General features: G+C 45.8%; 1 protein-coding gene across 1 annotated transcript; it reads left to right on the top strand.

Annotated features, from left to right (window-relative positions):
• The first annotated feature begins 652 nt into the window (after positions 1-652).
• LOC117042553 (vomeronasal type-2 receptor 26-like) lies at positions 653-8,881 on the top strand. The gene is made up of 5 exons (XM_033142095.1): positions 653-657; positions 1,696-1,966; positions 2,737-3,546; positions 4,892-5,119; positions 7,910-8,881. The coding sequence occupies exons 1-5, from the start codon at positions 653-655 to the stop codon at positions 8,879-8,881; spliced, it is 2,286 nt and encodes a 761-aa protein (XP_032997986.1).
• Positions 8,882-23,127: the final 14,246 nt, after the last annotated feature.

Genomic DNA, 23,127 nt, shown 5'->3' with positions numbered 1-23,127 from the left:
TTTATGTTTCCTCAAGTTTAGCAAGGCCCAGATCGATAGTCCCATCTGTGAGTTCTTACAAACATGCTTTGCTCTCACTCTGCCCCTGGCCATTGAGACACACACAGGTGCCAGGGAGTTGGACCTTCTTAACCTCATAATTATCAAAATCATGGTAATTTATTTATCTGGTCCAGGGATTTCACTAGTGATGGCCTTTGAGTCCAAAAAATAATATAAACATCATAATCACAGGCAGGGTGAGGTAACTTATTGTCACAAGCCTACAAGAAGAACTGGGTTATAAATATCTGAAGGCTTGCCTGAGAGATTTGGGGCACGCAGGGCTCCTTTCTGTGGCAGGTTTCCTTTCTGCACCTTTGCTTGAAGCTACTGTACGAGTCGGGCTGCACTCCTAATGTCACTGCTGTCAGAAGAGTGGGTGACTCTTGCAGGGATGGCCGGAATGATATTGCTTCTGCTGCTGTTTCTGCTGCTAATGCCCCATGGAGTCAGTGGGATGCTGAAAGCAACATGCCCGTTTATTCTGAAATATAAAAAAGATCCATTGAATTATTACAGGCCAGGAGACCACCTCATTAGTGGGGTCATATATCAAGGAGGTGTTTATATTTACAAACATGACTTTTCCCAGCGCCCCAGAAACCACGTTATGCGGTAAGTGACTGTATGTTACCCACCCTTGGTTCACAACCGCTGCTTTTTGCCAGAGACAGCACGTGACTTCTGGCCATCCCCGATGCATCCTTCTCCCTCCTTTGTCCATCTATTGACTTTGAAAGAAGGTTTGGGGACTGAGAGTCAGCATCTAAGTGCCCACTGGCCTCTTGGTATCCTGCAAACAGGGATGTTTGATGGTTTTGACATAATAAATTAGACACTATATTTATGATACTCAGCAGGTTATGTTTGTTGTGGTTTGGGAGTGACAAGAAGGCACCCCATGCGGGGCTCACCCCACCCCCCACCCCCTGGCGCGGCAGCACAAGCTGTTGCCAACGCACCACCACAGCCGCCATCCGTACAGCACTCGAGCGTCGGCGTCGGCAAACCACCCGCTACACTGCTACGTACATGCATGTAGCCGTGAGCAGAGGATCCCACCGCCGTATGCACAGTACCTAGTGTCATGTGTGCATGCATGGTACATATCAGGGCATGCACATGCGCCACCGGGCAGTTTGCCCCACCTCCGACACCCCACACCGGGTACCAGTTCTCCTTCCTTTTCTCCTGCTTCTAGTTAATGCATGGGCTACTTGTAGCCACACCAGGTCACTTCTTGTCTAGCAATCTAAACAGTAGCTGTATGTAGCCACGATGTCTATGTCTATGATAACTGTGCCTATGAAACCTCGGAGATTTTGTTTCCTCTCCTCTCCAGACAAAATGTCTGCTATTTCTCCCGTTCATTCCTTCTCATCCTATAAATCGTTCCTGTCAAGTCTCTGAGCTCCAGAAACTGTAAGTTCTCATTCCAATCGAATTCACCCAAGCTGCAAGCTCTCCTAAAAGCTATTCATTTCCTTGTTGAAGCACCTAGACAAGATTCTTCTCCTTCAAAGCTTCTCCCATTAGATATAAAACTAATAGATTCTTCTTAGGTTCTTATAGAACAATGAGTATGACATGTTGTCTTCATTAAATGGAAAGCGGACAGTTGAAACAATGGTTTGTTTATTCATTTATTTGCAGTTCAACATCAGAGAACCCCTCTCCCACCCTGTCCCCCTTATTTGCCATCCAGGAGGTCAACCAGAATCCTAAGCTTTTATCCAACGTCACCCTGGGCTACAGCATCTATGAGGCCGCTTTTGATGCCACAACAGCGGCTGATGCCATGCTAGACAGCATTCCAAGCTACAGCTGTGGAGGACAGAATAATGTGTTAGCTGTTTTTGAAGACACAGCTACTGAAATCTCCAGCCAGATTTCAAAAATCTTGAGCATCTACAAAATGCCTCAGGTAGGACTTTGGAGGGGATTGGAGACCAGCTATGTTTCCTTCCTCTTTTCTATATCTCCACCAGTGTTGAGGAACCCCTTCACCCTTCCAGAGGTTTCAGAACCTCCAAGCCATGCATTCCTGGCCAACAACCATGCTTGTGGGGACTGATGGGAGTTGTAGTTCAGCAACATCCTGAGGGCTAAATTTTCCCTATCCCTGATCTCCAGGGAACATAAAACAGAAGTACCCAAAAAGAGAGACCATAGAAAGAATATAACATTTTAAGAAAGGGGGAACTGATTTGGAAAGCCCTCAGTCTATTTCCCTCACCCTCACCAGAATGGCATAAGAAGTAGAAGTATCATAGTTCAACATAGTCCCTTGCTCCCCGAGAGTTCTTCTTTCTTAAAAGACCAGTGGTTGACTAGAAGCTAACTGAGCATGGAGATTAATCTTCCTGCACTGCTGCAGACTGTGTCACTGCGTAGCTTCTGCCTCTGCCTCTCATTCTGTGAAGTGGCCCATTGTGGTTCTAGAAAGAGGTTGGAATGCCATGACCCCTGAAAGCCCCAAATGCCATATTCTGCCTCAATATTCATTGGAGCCACTTCCTTCTCTGTGAGCTCCATGTTCTCCACCGGAGGCATGAAATGATTCCCAGAAGCAACTGGTTAGTCACTGTGAGAATAGGATGCTGGATTAGATGTCACATGATCATTGGCCTGATCATGTGACAGTGCCTTTCTTTTGTATTCCTGAAAACAAGACACCAATGCTTTTCTTACTAGATCAGTTTGGGCTCTTCTGCTTATGATCTTAAAGGGAAAAAACAGTTTCCTTTTATCTTCTGGATGGTCCCAAAGGAAGAAACCCAGCACATGGGGATTGTCAAGTTGCTGCTCCATTTTGGATGGACTTGGGTCGGTCTCTTTGTTCCAGACAACGACAATGGAGAAAGGTTCCTGAGTGCTTTCACGCCTCTGCTGACCCGTGGTGGGATCTGTGTCGCTTTCTTGGAAAAAATGCCTTTTTTCATCGTGGAAATGTCATCCTTGCATTGTAAACCATCTGTCCTGAGACAAGTCAAGGTGTTCATTTACTATGGAGACTCTGAGTACAGAATTCATATTATTAGATACTTACAAAAGATGCCTGAAGTGCAGAAATCTCAGGGGAATGTCTGGATCACAGCAAATATTCCAGACATTGACGATATGTTGTTTGGAAATATGCCTTACCACCCGCCTGCCCAAGGTTCTTTGTCCTTTGTAATGAATACCCCAAAAAGGACAGAACATGGCTACTATACTCGACTTAAATCTGCATCTAAAACGTTTTGGCAGAGGGCATTCTATTGCTCATGTTCTAACAATGTGCAGTCCATGGAGGGTTGGACAAGATGCACAGAAAAGGAACAACTGGAAACTTTGTCCCAGGAAGAGATTGAGGCAATCTGGTCTCAAGATCGCTACAGCATTTACTACGGTGTCCAACTTGTGGCTCAGGCCTTAAATGCTGCATATTCATCCAGATCCAAATGGAGGTTAATGGCGGGTGGAGGAGACAGACTGGAACTTCAAAAGTTGCAGCCATGGCAGGTCTGTTCCCTCCCCTTTTTGCCATCTGTTTTCCATCATTGGAATCCTTTTCGGACTCTATTTCCTTTGTAGTTTAACTCATTGTGTTTGTCGTTAATTGGACATCTTGAGAATTTTTTTGTTTTTGTTCATCTATCTTTGTGCCTCTACATTACTTTGAAACTAAGTAATAAAGAAAAGTATGGGGAAATATTCCTACACAAAATAACGTATGAAATTCACATTGATTAATATATTTATTTCATAAAGTGTATATATCACTTGACCGCTGAAAAAAACCTCAAAACACTTCATGAAAAATTCAAAACAATAAATTTATCACAAAGAAACTTAAAACCCTAATTTGAACCCTGTATTTGATTCCTATAGAAAGTTGAAATCACAACAGGAGAGATTAAAGCAAATTATAAAGCATGTAAGCTTTCTAGAGTCCCAAAGTGCTTTCCTGGCCATGAGTCTTATCCCCAAGAGGATTTAAAACATGACAAAGGACCTGTTGCTATTATTACTCCAGTCATGAGACTATCTCCCTGATTTAGGATACCGTATTTTCCAGCATATAAGACGACTGGGCGTATAAGACGACCCCCAAATTTTCCAGTTAAAATATAGAGTTTGAGATATACTCGAACGCAGATTCTCCACCCGGCGTATAAGATGACCCCCGACTTCTGAGAAGATTTTCCTGGATTAAAAAGTAGTCTTATACGCCAGAATATACAGTAGTTCACTTTAAATTGGTAAGGGGTCTGGAAGATTTTTCAATTATCAACGGAAAACAAGACTGCAACCCACAAAATATCCAACTTCATGAGTGGATTTGATAAATCAAATCCCCTGGAAACATCTTGCAATTGTTTTGCAATTATATAGTTTACTATCATCTGCAATGAAGAGACACGGGTGGCGCTGTGGTCTAAACCACAGAGCCTAGGGCTTGTTGATCAGAAGGTCGGCGGTTCGAATCCCCACAACAGGGTGAGCTCCTGTTGCTCGGTCCCTGCTCCTGCCCACCTAAGCAGTTTGAAAGCACGTCAAAGTGCAAGTAGATAAATAGGTACCACTCCGGCGGGAAGGTAAATGGTGTTTCCCTGTGCTGCTCTGGTTCGCCAGAAGCAGCTTAGTCATGACCCGGAAGCTGTCTGCGGACAAACGCCGACTCCCTTGGCCTATAAGAGCGAGATGAGCACTGCAACCCCAGAGTCATCCGCGACTGGACCTAACGGTCAAGGGTACCTTTCCTTTACCTATCTTCTGCAATGGAGTTTACACACAAGCCTGTAGTTCCCACATGCAACCCTCATATCATGTTTTCTAAATGCCGGTGTTTTCTCTGCTATTCTAGCTTCACGCTTTCTTAAAAGAAATCCAGCTTTCTAACACATCCATAGGAGGAATGTATTTTGATAAGAATGGGGAGCTGACTGCCAACTTTGATATCGTGAACTGGGTCGTGTTTCGCAATAGATCTCACAGCAGAATGAAAGTTGGGAGCATCGAGGGACGGGCATCCTCCGACGTAAAGCTCACCATTAATCCAGAAGCCATTGTGTGGCCTGGGAACTTCAGCAAGGTGATTGCATTTGTTTGTTTGTTTGTTTGTTTGTTTGTTGCATTAATATTGTGTCAGGATTCATGCCCCCCAAGACTCCAGGGAAATGCCTTCACAGTTGTAAGTGAGTAGCAGCTTCAAGAAGACACAGGGAGGACTCAGGACGCAGTGGATTAATTAGTAAAAGTTTACTGAGGCAGAAATAAGCTTGATAGTTCAATACCAGATCCCTGGAAGGGCACTCTCTTAATAATCCAGTTGCAGTAAAATACAACAGTAAAAAACTTAAAACGAACAACATACTCTCAGAAAATCAATTCAGATTGAGAGAGTGAAGGAACATCAGAGAGAGAGAAAGTAAGAATAACATTCGACCGTGTCTCATTTATAGGCAGACCTGGAAGCACAATGAGCTCATTCCAGCTGCAGGTCTGTTTCCATGGAAACCTTGGAAAACTTCCTGGCACACCAGAAGAGTCTGGAACACTTCTGTTAAATTCTATAAGCTTCTGTGGCTTCTGTACTTCAGAAATGCCATTATACCTGACATATCCCACCTTTATGGAGCTCAAAATGCTATTTGTGGTTTGCTGCCTCTTCATTTTATCCACACAACAACCCTGTGAAGTGTGAGATGTAAACACAGAGCAGTCAAACAGAGTGGACATGAAGGTGTCTCAGTCCTCCAGCCTTAACTTCCTGTTTACCTGGACTGAGACAACTTCCTCTATGTAACTTGAGATGGGTGTGGTTTTACCTGGGGAGGTTTACACAAAACCACAGGAAGCAGACCCCATCTTTCTCTTTTGCATCGTCTTCTGAACAAGCTACATCTTAGGACAAGATGCTTCCAGCCAAGAGAACACAAAGAGGCTTTCCTCCCTTATGGAGTTAGCTTCTACATGTAAATACATTTATCTAAACTAGCCTGCCTCTCTGAGCCTGTACTGTAACTCAGGATGACTGTAAGTAAATTCTTTTATATCTTATAAACAGTACTGTGTTGTGTCTTTACTTTTAAGAGGGAAGAAGGGGGATATACCAGGAATATATACTTCTTCTAGAGGCTTTAGCAAGCCTATGCAACCGTCTCTGCTGTGTTTTAGAAAGGGAATGGAACTCTGTTAAATTTGGAGCTTGTTAACATAAAGTAATATATCATCATCCACACCCCTAAGCATTCCCACATGAAGTAGGACCGATTGAGAGGAAGTGAATGATCCAAGGTCACTCAGGAAGCTTCATGGCTGAGTGGAAATTTGAACCTTAATCACCTGGATTCTTGTACAACCCTCTAACCACTGCACCACACTGGCTGCAGTTCCCTTGTGGTGACATCTGCTAAGTTCAGATAATTTGCCAATAGCTGCCCATTTCCGATTAACCCTAAGATGGCCCCTCCCAGGGTGACTGCCACTTCCCAGATGTGTACATCACTGCTGTTTTCCTTGCCCTCTGTTTTGCATAGCAATTCAGTTGGTGAGGGGCAAAGAGAGGAGAGGCTGTCTTTACACTTTTCCTTGTTCATCCACTCAGAGGGGGAGATGAAAATGCATCAATGGGCCCAAAGTTGACAGTGGGGCCGTAGCTGCCATGTGGGCTTTAACAGCTGCCCAATAATACCAACTGCTTATAAAAACACACATCATAGTAGCAAACAGGAGCAATAAACCCCAAACACAGTTTAAAAGGCAATAGAGTTTAATTAGTTAACCCTTTACCTTAAACAATGTATAAATCCCATTATGCTTTTTAAACACGAAACTTTATGTCAGAAACAAAATCATGTCTCCACAATCCAACCAAATTTGGAAGGGTCTCATTCCCATTTTAAGCTTTCTCTCCTGGCCTCAGTATTCTAAAAATGATTTTTATTTTAGCATTTTTTTCAGTCAGATCCTTCAGATAATGTCTGTTATTTATGTTGGCGCCCCTTCTCCTTATTTTGTAGGTCGTTCCTCTTTCAAGATGCACCGAAAGCTGCCGCCGTGGATACGCCAGAGTGACTAAAGAAGGAGAGCCAGTTTGCTGCTATGATTGTGCTCCTTGTGCAGAAGGAACCATCTCCACTGAGGAAGGTGGGTGACCAGAGGAAAAGGAGAGGCTTGCTGGGTCAGGCCAAAGGCCCAGGTAGTCCAACACCCTTTCACAATGTTGAACCAGATGCCAATGAAAAGCCAACAAGCAGGACCTTAGCGCAACAGCCATCAGGGGAAGGGGACAAATATTGAAGCCTACAGAAGTTGGGCACCACCCCACTTTCTGCCAAGCGGTAGCAAGATTCCAGGGGGTTCCTGGGGCTCACCCAGGGTTCGTGCTCCTTTTGGGAATTGAATACTCAGGGGAGAGTATTGTAGCTTTAAGAAATATGATTTATTCACATAGTTACACCTTCAGTCTGCATGGAGGGAATCCAGAACTTAAGAGTGTCCAAGAGGGACTTGTTCCCCACAGCAGTGCAGCACTTGAGTGCAAGAAATCTCTCCCAACCATTCTTCAGCCAGTCTAGACAAAATGGGTCCCTTCTTGTTCTCTGCCTTATTCTTCCCAGCACACCTTGGTAAGCACACTCTCTTTTCCTGACACATCAAAGGCACAACCCATCACCATGGAAACCTCTGTCAGCCCAGGCCCAAGAATTCCTCTCAGATGGGCCATCAACAGCTTTTATCATGTTAGTGCCCAGATAACGTCCTGGCATGCAAGGAAGCTTAGCCTGTATTTTTCCACTGGCTTACATTCTTCAATACTACAAAAAAACTATCATTTATTAATCTCTTGTTAATGTTTCCCAATGTATTTGGAAAACAGACAATTATGGATGTAAGAATTTTGTTAGAGATACTGAAGTCCTTCTTCTTCTCTTCAGATGCAAAGCATTGCACCAAATGCCCAGAAGATCAGCATGCAAATCAAGCGCGAGACAAATGTATCCCCAAGACTACAACATTTCTCACTTATGAAGAACCCTTGGGGATTGTCCTGGTTTCCTTTGCCCTCTTCTTGTCCTTGACCACTGGCGTTGTGCTAGGAATCTTCATTAAATACAAGGAAACTCCCATAGTCAAAGCTAATAATCGGGACCTCTCCTATATCCTCCTCATCTCCCTCCTGCTTTCCTTTTTGTCCTCTTTCCTGTTCATCGGCCGACCAAGCAAAGTGACCTGCCTTCTCCGACAAACAGCCTTCAGCATCATATTTTCATTTGCCGTTTCTTCTCTGTTGGCCAAAACCATCACTGTGGTGCTGGCCTTCCTGGCCACAAAGCCAGGGAACAAGGTGAGAAGATGGCTGGGGAAGAGTCTGGCCAACTCCATTGTCCTTTCCTGTTCTGGTATGCAAGTTGTCATCTGTATCATCTGGCTGGGAGTCTCCCCACCCTTCCCAGACTCCGATATGCACTCCCAAGCTGGAGAGATCATCCTTCTATGCAATGAAGGGTCTGTTGCCATGTTCTACACTGTCATTGGCTACATGGGCTTCCTGGCTGCCATCTGCTTCACAGTGGCTTTTCTAGCCAGAAAGCTTCCAGGGTCCTTCAACGAAGCCAAGCTGATCACCTTCAGCATGCTGGTCTTCTGCAGTGTTTGGGTCTCTTTTGTGCCCACCTACCTGAGCACAAAAGGGAAGTTCATGGTAGCCGTGCAGGTCTTCACTATATTGGCCTCAAGTGCTGGGCTTCTGGGTTGCATCTTCATTCCCAAGTGCTACATTATCATCCTCAGGCCTGATCTGAACACAAAGGCACATCTTACTACAAAAAGTGAAGGTGGTAGTATCTGATTCTTAGGTTCTTTGAAGATTCTTAACTTCACATAAAATACAATGTTGTTGAAGTGGACCCGACCCTGGTGTCAGGATGCTGTCATCGGCTCTTTACTGTCCTACCTTTAAGGCTCGCCAAGTTCTGGGAGATGGGGGGGTCTGCGATGCTTTCTATTGATACCGTGTCAGCCAGCTGCTGCTCCACTTCTGTCTCCTCCTCCTCTCCCATTATTTCCCAACTTTCCCCCTCATCTGCCTCTGAGCTGTGTCTTCCACCATCAGTGATGAAGTCCATGGCTATGGTTTCGCAGGGCCCTTGTGGGGGTGGGCAGCGGTTGTAGTAAGCCTTTTGGTGCCTCCCTTGGTCTCTCTGCCCACTGACACATCTCACAGGCTCTTGCGTATTCCTTGTCCTCCTCCCTAATGCTTAAAAAGCATCAGGAAAGGGATTGCACCGTGGCACTCCACACACCAAGGAATGCCGCGACGGCAACTCCTTCCCTAGCACCACCCTCTGTCCCCGACCTGAGATAAAGGAGCTCAGCCATTGTCGGACTGTGCCCTGAATCCCCACGTCGGCAAGGCGGTGGTCCAAAAGTTTGTGATCGACCATGTCGAAGGCTGCTGACAAATCTAGAAGAATCAGCAGTCCCGACCCGCCTCAATCCAGCTGTCTATGGAGAGCATCTGTTAGGACGACCAGAGCCGTCTCAGTCCCATAACCAGGGCGAAAGCTGGACTAAAATGGATCCAAAGCCGATATTGTTATGTATTGAAGTTCTCACCCTAGGCCACTAAGGGTGTGTGTATATAGTTCATTCTGCTGCAGCTTTCACTCAGGTCCGCATATGCAAATGAGGGATTGAAAGTGATGTTCAGGGATTGAACAACTATAGAAAGTTGTTACTGTTGCTTGTAGCTGAGTTCTATATAAGCAGGCTGCTGAGCCCTTCAGTTCAGTTCTGTTCCAGCCTGGGAATAAAGAGGGCTGCTTGGAGAATCACTGTGCCGTCTGCTATGTCCACCCACTATTTAATAGATATCATCTTAAACCGATCCTTAAGCCGAAATTCAAATTGGAATAGTAAAAAATGCTCCCCAAGATGCATTGGTTAGTGGAGTACATGAGAATATAAGAATAACCTGGTCAGGGCATCAGGTCAAGGGCCACCTAGTCTAGCATCCTATTATCAAAGAAGCCAAGCAGATGCCTATGGGATGCCCACAAGCAGCTCTCTCCCCAGTTGCGATTCCCAGAATCTGTCAATCAGAACAGGGCTGGATTAACCATTAAGCAAAATAAGCACGTGCTCAGGGCCTTGAGGGAAGGGGTGGAACCTCATCAATTTTCCATTGCTGGATTTCACGTGATCTTTGCAATTGGAAAAAAAGTAGCAGATTATTTTTTTTCAAATATAAAGTTCAAAAATAAACGTTATTTTCCATCTTACTGTAGGTTTTGCTTCATTTCGAAAAAATCAATCTTTATTTTACGGTTTATTGTTGTTTATATTTTGAATTGGATACATATGGGGGCACCAAGATCTTTTAAGTGCTTTGGGCCTCTAAAGGTCTTGATCCGGCCCTGATTCAGAAGCATATGACAGTGGAGGTCATTATCCACAAATAGCCATATCCATCAAGAATTTGTTCAATTCTCTTTTAAAGCCTTCCAAGTTGGTGGCCATCACTATTTATTGCGGAAGCCAATAGTTCAACTCTGCTTTCAGTAAGCTTATGGTATTTAATTTGTACTTAATCTTTTCAAATTCAGCAGCATTGGATGGTCCAAACTTCAAGTATTATTAAGTGAGAGGAAGGGAAAAAATTGCCTGTCCATTTCCTCCACACCATGACATGTCTCACTTTATTTGCCTTCATCCCTCATGGCTTCTCTGCTGTTCCTCAAACTTTGCTGAAGTTGTTGCTTACTCAGGCTTAGCAAGTCACAGACTGACAAGCCCATCAGTGAGTTCTTACAAACATAGAATCATAGAATCATAGAGTTGGAAGAGACCACAAGGGCCATCCAGTCCAACCCCCTGCCATGCAGGAAACACCATCAAAGCATTCCTGACAGATGGCTGCAAAGCCTCCGCTTAAAGACCTCCAAAGAAGGAGACTCCACCACACTCCTTGGCAGCAAATTCGACTGTCGAACGAGCCTTTACTGTCAGGAAGTTCTTCCTAATGTTTAGGTGGAATCTTCTTTCTTGTAGTTTGAATCCATTGCCCCGTGTCCGCTTCTCTGGAGCAGGAGAAAACAACCTTTCTCCCTCCTCTATATGACATCCTTTTATATATTTGAACATGGCTATCATATCACCCCTTAACCTTCTCTTCTCCAAGCTAAACATACCCAGCTCCCTAAGCCGTTCCTCATAAGGCATCGTTTCCAGGCCATTGACCATTTTGGTTGCCCTCCTCTGGATTCCAGGTGAGGTCTGACCAGAGCGGAATACAGTGGTACTATTACTTCCCTTGATCTAGATGCTATACTCCTATTGATGCAGCCCAGAATTGCATTGGCTTTTTTAGCTGTTACATCACACTGTTGACTCATGTCAAGTTTATGGTCTACCAAGACTCCTGGATCCTTTTCACATGTACTGCTCTCAAGCCAAGTGTCACCCATCCTGTATTTGTGCCTTTCGGTTTTTTTGCCCAAGTGTAGTACTTTACATTTATCCCTGTTAAAATTCATCTTGTTTGCTTTGGCCCAGTTCTCTAATCTGTTAAGGTCATTTTGAAGTGTGATCCTGTCCTCTAGGGTATTAGCCACCCCTCCCAATTTGGTCTCATCTGCAAACTTGATCAGGATGCCCTCAAGCCCATCATCCAAGTCATTGGATGCCGCTTGCTGTGAGTGTTTGGAGGGCCGCTCCCTTCCTGCTAATTCCACCTGGCTGAGGGGGCGGGGCCTGCACTCACCGTTACAGCTAAAAGCCTGCAGAGAGGCCTGGGACATTGCTGCTGCCGCTTGCTTGTGAGTGTTTGGAAGGCCGCTCCCTTCCTGCTAATTCCACCTGGCTGAGGGGGCGGGGCCTGCACTCACCTTTACAGCCTAAAAGCCTGCAGAGAGGCCTGGGACATTGCTGCTGCCGCTTGCTTGTGAGTGTTTGGAAGGCCGCTCCCTTCCTGCTAATTCCACCTGGCTGAGGGGGCGGGGCCTGCACTCACCGTTACAGCTTAAAAGCCTGCAGAGAGGCCTGGGACATTGCTGCTGCCGCTTGCTGTGAGTGTTTGGAAGGCCGCTCCCTTCCTGCTAATTCCACCTGGCTGAGGGGGCGGGGCCTGCACTCACCGTTACAGCTAAAAGCCTGCAGAGAGGCCTGGGACATTGCTGCTGCCGCTTGCTGTGAGTGTTTGGAAGGCCGCTCCCTTCCTGCTAATTCCACCTGGCTGAGGGGGCGGGGCCTGCACTCACCAGTTACAGCTAAAAGCCTGCAGAGAGGCCTGGGACATTGCTGCTGCCGCTTGCTGTGAGTGTTTGGAAGGCCGCTCCCTTCCTGCTAATTCCACCTGGCTGAGGGGGCGGGGCCTGCACTCACCGTTACAGCTAAAAGCCTGCAGAGAGGCCTGGGACATTGCTGCTGCCGCTTGCTGTGAGTGTTTGGAAGGCCGCTCCCTTCTCCTGCCAATTCCAACTGGTTTGAGGGGCGCGGCCTGCACTCACTGCTGCACTTTTAATTTGTTTTAATGGTGGCTTTTATATTATTTTATTATTTTTTGTTTGGGGTGGGGCAAATGTTTAGTTTAATTTTAGCGTTGTTCTCTGTTTCCTATTTGTATTATTTTGTTAATTTAGTGTATGGTCTTTATTTGTTTTTTAAGGGGATAGGGGTAGGGCTGCCTGGGATTGGGCCTCAGCCAACAGGATGGCTGGGGCAAGTTCCACAGGGGGGGTTGTCTTGGAAAGACACCCGATCTCAGTGATCATGGGCAGGAGGAGGAGTCACGCTAAGACCAGACCATGTCATTACCGAGGAGGCAGGTTTAGTCGTTGTCTGAAGACTATCCCTGCCTCCAGGTCTGGTCCTGACCAGATGGATACTGGAATCAGCAGGGGATACCCACATGACCTGAAAGTGTTGCTGTGTAATGCCAGGTCAATGATTAACAAAACCACTGCCATCCACGACTTGATTGTGGATGGAGGATTTGACCTGGCATGTGTAACAGAGACTTGGTTGGATGAAGCAGATGGGCCTGTCCTTGCCGCTGCTTGTCCACCAGGTTTCTCTTACGCACAGCAACCCAGGCCATCTGGGCGGGGAGGGGGGGTTGCAGTGATTTTTAGGAAGTCATTAGTTTGCACCAGGCGTCCTATTGGGAAGACCCAGTTTTCTGAGTGCATGTTCTGGAAGTTGGGCAATAGGGGCAGTACAGGATTCCTTTTGGTGTACCGACCTCCCCGCTGCACCAAGGATTCCCTGCCCGAGCTGCTTCAGGTCGTGGCGGATATGCTCCTGGAGACACCTAGTCTGGTTGTCTTAGGGGATTTTAACATCCATGCCGACACGACCTTACAAGGGGCCGCTCGGGACTTCGTGGAAAGCATGGCCTCCATGGGGCTGTCCCTGAATAAGTCTGGTCCAACTCATAGCCGCGGACATGCCTTAGACCTGGTGTTTACCTCTATGGATGTTGGTGATCTGACACTAAGTAAAAGTGAAACAAAAGAAGTGCCATGGTCAGATCACTTCCTGGTGCAACTGGACTTCTCTGCGACCCTTCCCCTCTGCAGGGAGGTGGGACCGATTCAGATGGTCCGCCCCCGCTACTTAATGGATCCAATTGGTTTCCAGAGAGTGGTAGGGGATGCATTATCCCATGTTGATGGCCTTTCAGTTGATTCCCTGGTGGCCCGCTGGAATGCGGAGTTAACCAGGGCTATTGACTGTCTGGCTCCGAAGCGTCCTCTCCGATTGCATGGAGCCCGGACAGCTCCGTGGTTTTCCCCGGAGCTGAGGGCGATGAAACAGTCGCTGAGACGGCTAGAGCGCCGGTGGCGGAAAACTCATTCTGAATCAGACCGGACACGGGCTAGAGCTCAACTTCGAGCCTACCAAGTGGCAATGGCGACAGCGAAGAGGACCTTCTTCGCTGTTTCTATTGCATCTGCAGAAAACAGCAGCAGGAGACTCTTCCAGGTGGTTCGCAACCTAGCAGAACCACCTTTGTCACCGGGGTCTGGTAGGGACCCCAAGATCTCCTGCAATGCTTTTGCAAAGTTTTTTGCAGATAAAGTCGCTCAGATTCAGAAGGAGGTAGACTCCACCGTGGGAGCAGGGCCGGGGCGGGAGAGTGCTAGAGCCCTGTCTAGTCATGTTTCATGGGATCAATTCCAATCTGTTACCTCCGAGGATGTGGACAGGCTGCTTGGACGAGTGAAACCGACCACCTGTCTCCTAGATCCTTGCCCATCCTGGCTTATAAAAGCTAGCCGGGAAGGGCTGGGCGATGGCCTCTGCGCGGTGGTGAATGCTTCCCTCTGCGAGGGAATCTTTCCAGACCCGCTGAAAGAGGCGGTCATTAAACCGCTTCTTAAAAAAACATCTCTAGACCCGGCCAATATGGCCAACTATCGCCCAGTCTCAAATTTACCATTCTTGGGCAAGGTGATTGAGCGGGTGGTTGCTGAACAACTCCAAGCACGCCTGGAAGATGCGGACCATTTGGATCCCTTCCAATCAGGATTCAGGCCTCATCATGGGACTGAAACTGCCTTGGTCGCGCTGGTTGATGATCTCCGGCGGGCTAGGGACAAAGGTGAGAGCTGTTTCCTGGTTCTGCTGGATCTCTCAGCGGCCTTTGACACCATCGATCATAACATCCTTCTGGACCGGCTAGAGGGGTTGGGAGCTGGGGGCACTGTTATACAGTGGTTCCGCTCTTTCCTCCTGGGCCGTGTTCAGAAAGTGGTGGTGGGGGATGAGTGTTCAGACCCCTGGGCTCTCACTTGTGGGGTGCCTCAGGGTTCTGTCCTCTCCCCCATGCTTTTTAATATCTATATGAAGCCGCTGGGAGAGATCATCAGGGGGTTTGGGTTGGGTGTTCATCAATATGCAGATGACACCCAGCTCTACCTCTCTTTTAAATCAGAACCAGTGAAGGCGGTGAAGGTCCTGTGTGAGTGCCTGGAGGCTGTTGGAGGATGGATGGCGGCTAACAGATTGAGGTTGAATCCTGACAAGACAGAAGTACTGTTTTTGGGGGACAGGAGGCGGGCGGGTGTGGGGGACTCCCTGGTCCTGAATGGGGTAACTGTGCCCCTGAAGGACCAGGTGCGCAGCCTGGGAGTCATTTTGGACTCACAGCTGTCCATGGAAGCGCAGGTTAATTCTGTGTCCAGGGCGGCTGTCTACCAGCTCCATCTGGTACGCAGGCTGAGACCCTACCTGCCCGCAGACTGTCTTGTCAGAGTGGTGCATGCTCTGGTTATCTCCCGCTTGGACTACTGCAATGCGCTCTACGTGGGGCTACCTTTGAAGGTGACCCGGAAACTGCAATTAATCCAGAATGCGGCAGCTAGACTGGTGACTGGGAGTGGCCGCCGGGACCACATAACACCGGTCCTGAGAGATCTGCATTGGCTCCCAGTACGTTTCCGAGCACAATTCAAAGTGTTGGTGTTGACCTTTAAAGCCCTAAACGGCCTTGGTCCCGTATACCTGAAGGAGCGTCTCCACCCCCATCATTCAGCCCGGACACTGAGATCCAGCGCCGAGGGCCTTCTGGCGGTTCCCTCACTGCGAGAAGCAAAACTACAGGGAACCAGGCAGAGGGCCTTCTCGGTAGTGGCGCCCGCCCTGTGGAACGCCCTCCCGTCAGAAGTCAAGGGAATAAACAACTACCTGACATTCAGAAAACACCTAAAGGCAGCCCTGTTTAGGGAAGTTTTTAATTTGTGACTCTGTATTGTATTTTGATATTTGTTGGAGGCCGCCCAGAGTGGCTGGGGAGACCCGGCCAGATGGGCGGGGTATAAATAATAAATTATTATTATTATTATTATTATTGATGAAGATGTTGATTAAGACTGGGCCCAAGACAGAACCCTGTGGCACCCCACTAGTCACTTCTCTCCAGGACGAAGAGGAGCCATTGATGAGCACCCTTTGGATTCGGTCAGTCAGCCAAACATCTTTTCCCCCAGTCCGGCCCCTGCCCCCAAGGCTGCAGGATGAATTGCAGGTGTCATGAATTGAACCCATGACCTTCAGCGGGTATATAGTCCATGTTCTGCTGTGCCCCTATATTATTGTTTAATCCATCTAATTCATTTTCACTCTCTAAACTGTAACCTTTGGTAAAAGATACCATAGCCCCCATGTTTTACCTTTTCATCATCTGCCACGAATTCCCACAGCACTAGGCCTGGGTCTGACTGTTAACTGTCTCTCACTTTGCTGGTGTTTGAAGCTCATTCTGTCTGTGACATCATACACTGATGTCACAATGATACATCTGCATTTCTCCATGGTAACGTCACTGGCCAATAAACCCCTGCAACCAGGTCACCAGCAGACTGGCTCTCCAGCAAACTTGATGTTTTAGTCCATAGCCTGAGCATGAAAAAGAATATGGAGATCATCCGGGGGGGGGTTGGGTTGAGTCTTCACCAGTGTGTTATCCCTCCCAGAATGTACACTTATTCCCTGCCCCCCCCCCCCCATTTATGCTCCTGCATGTGTGGAAAAAGGATCGCTGTTTCTGTCTGCACTTAGGGGTGAGATATTTATCTCACAGAAGATAAATGGGCAGTGTAATCTTAAAACAAACAATGCTTAACATCTTAGACACAGTAAGTCAACAGAAAGATTTTCAAAACTTTATTGTGTGTCCCCCAAAAAGTTTTTTTTTAAGGTTTAAAAGAGAAGTTGCTCAATATACAGGGTGAGTCTTTTAAAAGAGGCCCCGTGGAACATGTGTACTCTGTATCCACGGGGCCTCTTTTAAAGGACTCATCCTGCATATATATGGCATTTTAATCCTGCTCCACAAGTAACCTCCCAAGATAGACTCACAGATATCAAGGAGAAGACAGATCCTGCCTTAGCTAACAAACTTAGAGACACAACACAAAAGCGGACTTGGAGGGGAAAGGGGAACAGCAAGTTCTGGCACCCATTTTTAGTCTTTCAGGGGAGCCATGCAGTCTAATCTCTCCTATACCCTGAAGAAGCAGCTGCTGAATATGTCCACTTATTAGGAATATCAAGTGCCAATAAACATAGTTTTTTGTGTTTCAAAGACCTGCTGGACTTTGGCAACTAACAAGCTCATCAGCTTCATATTCCTGCAGGGTCTTCCGCAGACACCGGAACGTCTGATGATCCTTTCTTTTCACTTTCATGTTTGATAGTTGCAGTAAGTTGCTTTGTAAGTGGCAATGAACCTCCTCCCAACACTTTTGGGCTGCAATCGAATAGCCACTTACTGAATTTAACATTTCTGTGAATAGCCATCTTCAGCCCGACCATGTATGATTGAAATTCTTCCAGGGAAGAAGCATTCTTCAAAGTCTATAACAGATTTCTCCTTCCTGACTCTTCCAACATTCAGCTTCATTGGAAGCTGAATTGAATTGAATTTCTAGTTGGCTGCTAGTATATTACTAAGCTAAGGCCAGATATTATTACTACTGTATGAGGGCAATGGACCACTCACTCAGCAGGTTGGGTTGTCTCATGAACCCGAACTTCTATTAGCTCATGTGAGTATTTCATGGCTTATCTCTGTATTAAAGACCTCCATTAGACGCTAATGAATCTATAGTTATGAGGCAGTGTGGTGTAGTGATCAGGGAGTTGGACAGGGGCCTGGGACACAAGGGTTTAAATTCCCGCTTAAAGTCCAAACTTCTAGTATTATTACTGGGAAGAAGGAAAACCTTTTCCTATCCATATTATCCACACCATGCAGGACTTTATAAACCTCTATCATGTCCTGCCTTGCTGGTCTTGGTCCAGCATAGCTATTCTATAGTTTCCAGGACTCTATGGAAGTCAATGTTTCCTCAAGTTGAGCAGAGCCCAGATTGACAGCACCATCTTTGAGTTCTCACAAACATGTTTTGCTCTGGCTCTGCAGCTGCCCATTGAGTCACACACCAATTCCAGGGAGTTGCAGAGGAGGTGGACCTTCTTAACCTTATAATTATCAAAATCATAGTGATTTGTTTATCTAGTCCAAGGATTTCCCCAACGATGGCCTTTGAGTCCACAAATCACATAAGCATCAGAATCGCACGCAGAATGATACACCTTATTGTCACAAGCCTGTAAGAAGGACTGGGTCATAAATGTAGGAAGCCTGACCTGAGATATTTGGGGCTGGCAGGGCTCGTTTCTATGGGATGTTTCCATTTTCTTCCTTTGCTTCTGAATCTACTGTAGGGGTTCAGCTGTGCTTCTAATGTTACTTCTGTCATAAGGTTGTACGACACTTGCAGGCCTAGCAAGGATGATATTACTGCTGCTGCTATTTGTGCTGCTTATGCCCCAAGGAACCAGTAGGATGCTGAAAGCAAAATGCCCATTGAACCTACGTATGGAATCTGATCCGTTGAATTATTACAGGCCAGGAGACCACCTCATTAGACATGTCATATTTCCAGCATCTTTTAGAACTTACTCATTCAACTTTTCCCGACATCCCAAAAACACTGTTAAGACGTAAGTGACTTTATGTTACCCAGTCTCCATTCACATTTATTGCTGTCTGCCAGAGACAGCATCTAATTTTTGCCCATTCCTAATTAAACCTTCTCCCTCCATTGCCCCTCTATTTTCTTTGGGAAATGATCCTGCAAACAGACAGTTTAATTCTGAATCTTTTCCCTATTTTGGGCTTCAGTCAATATCTAAAGCACAGTTGATCATCCCATGGAAGCTAAAACGATTATTCGTGTATTCGTTTATTTGCAGTTGGCCAGCAAAGGACACTTCACCAGTCCTGTCCATCTTGTTTGCAACCCAGGAGATCACCCGACATCTTAAGCATTTAGCCAATGTCACCCTGGGCTACAGCATATATGAGGCCGCTTATGATGTCAGGACAACGGCCGATGCCATGCTAGACAGTATTCCAAACTACAGCTGTGGGAGACAGAATAACGTGTTGGCTGTTTTTGAAGCAACTTCTTCTGAAATCCCCCACCTTATCTCAAGCATGTTGGGCATCTACAAAATGCCCCAGGTAGGAATTGGAAGGGAAGAGATGAGTTATGTTTCATTCTTCTATGCTATCTCTCCAGCAGTGAGGAACCCCTTCATGCCGCCAGAAGTTTCTAAACTACAAAGACAACCATTTTTGTAGCCATGCTTGTGCAGACGGATGGGAGATGTACTTCAGCAATATCCAAAGGGCCAAATTTTCCAGGGAACACAAAAGAAAAGCACCCAAAAAGAGAGACCAAAGAGGGGGTGTCACATTTTAAGAATGTGGAAAGAGATGTAGAAAACCCTCAGCCTCTTCCTGTCTCCCTCCCCAGACTGTCAATTGGAAGATGTAGTTGACAGTAGCCCCTGGCTCCTAAGTAGTTCTTGTTTCTCAGGAAGACCAGTGGCTGTCTGGCAGCTAACTGAACACAGAGGTTTAGGTTCTTGCACTCCACCAGACTGTATAGCTGCTTAGCAATGTTTTTTTTTCTGGGGGGACGCAGGGAGACGCATACCCCTAAACATTTTGTGAAACTAACAGGAGAAGAAACTACAAATTTTTAGATTCTTCTCTAGCATTGTAAATCTGCAGTTCTGTTGAATAGCATGGTAAATTGTCGGTTCTGTCGCTTCCCCCGATGGCGGCTTCTTTTCCTTTCCCAGTTTTCCTGAGTATCAGACGGAAGCAAGAGTACTGCTGCTTAGTGTCTGCCTGTTATTCTGTCCATTGTGACTCTAGGAAGAGGTTGGGGTGCCATGACCCCTGATGGCCCCCTGATGCCCTGCTGTGCCTCAGTGTCCATTGCAGCCACTTCCTTCTCTGTGAGCTCCAGGTCTTCTTCTGAACAGGATTCCTCCATCAGAGACATGGCAGGCATCCCAGAAGCATCTGGTTAGCTACTGTGAGAAGATGGGTTTTGGCCTGATCATGCCATGGGACCCTTCTTGTGTATTCCTGAAAACATGACACCAATCCTTTTCATACTAGATCAGTTTTGGCTCTGCTGCCCATGATCTGAATGACAAAACCCAGTTTCCTTATATCTACCGGATGGTCCCCAAAGAAGAAACCCAGTACATGGGGATTGTCAAGTTTTTGCTATATTTCGGATGGACGTGGATTGGTCTCTTTGTTCCAGATAATGACAATGGAGAAAGGTTCCTAAGAGCCTTCACCCTTCTGCTGATCCGGAGTGAGATTTGTGTTGCTTTCTTGGAAAAAATTAATCTTCGGAACTTCTCATCCTTGCATTTTAATATATCTGTCTTGAGAAAAGTCAAGGTGTTTGTTTATTATGGGGACTCTGAGCACAGAATTTATCCAATCATGATGTTACAAAGAATTGCTGAAGTGAGGAAATCTCAGGGGATAGTCTGGATCACAACAGATCTTCTGGATATTGATGAGATGTTGTTTGGTGGCAAAGATTACTTCCAGCCTGCTCAAGGTTCTTTGTCCTTTGTAATGAATACCCAAAAAAGGATAGAACATGGCTACTTTACTCGACTTTCATCTGCAACTGCATCTTCATCTGCACAGTTTTGGGAGAAAGCATTCAATTGTTCATGTTCAAACAAAGTGCGGTCCGTGGAGGGTTGGACAAGATGCACAGAAAAGGAACCACTGCAAACTTTGTCCCAGAAGGAGATGGGGGCAATCTGGTCTCAAGACCGCTACAGCACTTACTACGGCGTCCAGTTTGTGGCCCAGGCCTTATATGTCGCATATTCGTCCAGATCCAAATGGATGTTAATGGTGGGTGGAGGCGACCGATTGGAACTTCAAAGGTTGCAGCCATGGCAGGTTTGTCCTCTCCCCTTTTTTGCAAATACGTTGTCCATATATTCTTTGTAGTTTATCTCCTTCGTATTGTTAAATATATTTAGGTTTCCTATGCCCTGTCTTTAGTAGGACATGTTAATAAGTGGGGGTTTTTTTATTTAATTGTTCATGTATTTTTGTGATTCTAAGATACCTGGCGTGCTCTGGTCCATGGGGTCACGAAGAGTCGGACACGACTGAACAACAACAACAAGATACTTTGAAAATTGATTAAAATCATTTTAATTAGATAATTTGGTAAAGTTAGGGGGAATCTTACAAAGCACAAAATAAGCTGTGAAAAATTGTTAAGGAGCATTCTCTTACATAAAGCTTAATTAATTAATTAATTACTACTATATTTAGTTCATAACATTGTACAAAAGAGTTAAAATAAAATAAAATCTCTAAAGAAAACCCTTATTTAAAACATAGAAAGTTGAAATCAAAATAGGATAGATTAAAGCCAATTAAAAGGCATGCTAGCTTTCAACAGTTCCCAAGTGCTTTCTAGGATGTGTCCTCTCTATGTGTTTCTTTGAGTCATATATCCTGTGAATTTATAACCTGATAAAGGGCCAGTTGTAATGACCAAAAGGTCATTATCTTTAGCTGACACGAGGCCCCAATGTCCTTGATTTAGGACCATTCTCTCAAAACTGGTAAGATGTCTGGAACCTTACTCAATTATCTAAGAAAAACAAGACTACATCCCACAAAATATTCAACTTCATGAAAGGATTTGCCCAGGAAACACCCTGAATTTTTTTTTTGTTTAAACATAGTTTCCTCACATCTCTTATGGAGTTTGCACACAAGCCTGCTGTTCTCACACACAACCCTGATACCATGTTTCCTAAATGCTGGTGTTTTCTCTGCCATTCTAGCTTCACACTTTCTTGAAAGAAATTTGGCTTTCCAATTCATCCGTAGGAGGGATGTATTCTGATAAGAATGGGGAGCTGGCTGCCAACTTTGATATCGTGAACTGGGTGGTATTTCCCAATAGATCTCAGAGCAGAAAGAAAGTTGGGAGCATCGAGGGACAGACATCCTCCGACATAAAATTCTCCATTAAACCGGAAGCCATAGTGTGGCCTGGGAACTTCAGCAAGGTCATTGCATTCATTCATTCATTCATTCATTTATCTGTTTCTTTATTCCACGTATATCCCACCTTTTCTCTATGGAGCTTCATGGCTACCTGGGAATTTAAACTTTAGTCTCCTGGTAGGTAGCCGTGTTGGTCTGCCATAGTCAAAACAAAATAAAAAATAAAAAAATTCCTTCCAATAGCACTGTTATGTACTGAGCTGAATCCTAGAACAATCGGATCCAAAATGCAGCAGTCTGATTGGTCCTAGAACAATAGGATCCAGAATGCAGCAGTCTGATTGGTCTGCAGGAACCACCCAATCCAGCTCCAGGTGGAAGTGAATCCGCAACCTGATTGGCCTACAGGAGTAGCCCGGAATTAGCCAATCACGTGGGACCCATTGTGTAAATAATGTATATATAGAAGCCGTTTTGGGGAAAGATTCATTCCTTGCTATTATGAGCTGAATAAAGAGCATGAAATTCACAATTGACTCCGAGTATATTTCAAGGACCTAAGAGACCAACTAAGTTTGTTCTTGGTATGAGCTTTCGTGTGCATGCACACTTCTTCAGATACACTGAAACAGAAGAAGTGTATCTGAAGAAGTGTGCATGCACACGAAAGCTCATACCAAGAACAAACTTAGTTGGTCTCTAAGGTGCTACTGGAAGAAATATATTTTATTTTTTACATAGTCTCCTGGGTTCTCTTATAACCCTCTAACACTATGGCACAACTGGCTCTGGTTCCCTTGCTATAACATCTGTTAAGTTCTGATAATGTGCTGATGGGGCCACCATTTTCAGTTTAACCCAAGGGGGGCCCTGCCCAGAGTGAGACCCACTCCTGGTTGTGTACACTACTGCTGTTTTCCCTCTCTGTTTCCCCCTCTGTTTTTCATAGCAATTCAGATGGAGAGGGGCAAAGAGACGAGAGGCTGCTCGTATGTTCCTCTATCCCTCTGAGTAGATGAAACAAGGACATCAATGGGCCAAATTGGGCAGTGTGGCCCTAGTTGCCATTTGGGCTTTATCAGCTGCCCAATGATGCCGACTGCTTATAAAAGCACAACAGTACACTTCATTGTGTATGGCTGCCATTCCTCCGGGTTGTCTTGGACACGTCCAAGAATTGGGCTGCAGAAATGGCGTCCAGGCATATTTCGGCTGAATCGGAA

This window comes from Lacerta agilis, chromosome 2 (genome assembly GCF_009819535.1).
Source record: "Lacerta agilis isolate rLacAgi1 chromosome 2, rLacAgi1.pri, whole genome shotgun sequence".
NCBI lineage: Eukaryota > Metazoa > Chordata > Lepidosauria > Squamata > Lacertidae > Lacerta > Lacerta agilis.
The sequence above is the reverse complement of the archived record's forward strand: the minus strand, read 5'-3'. Positions and strand labels throughout refer to the sequence as shown.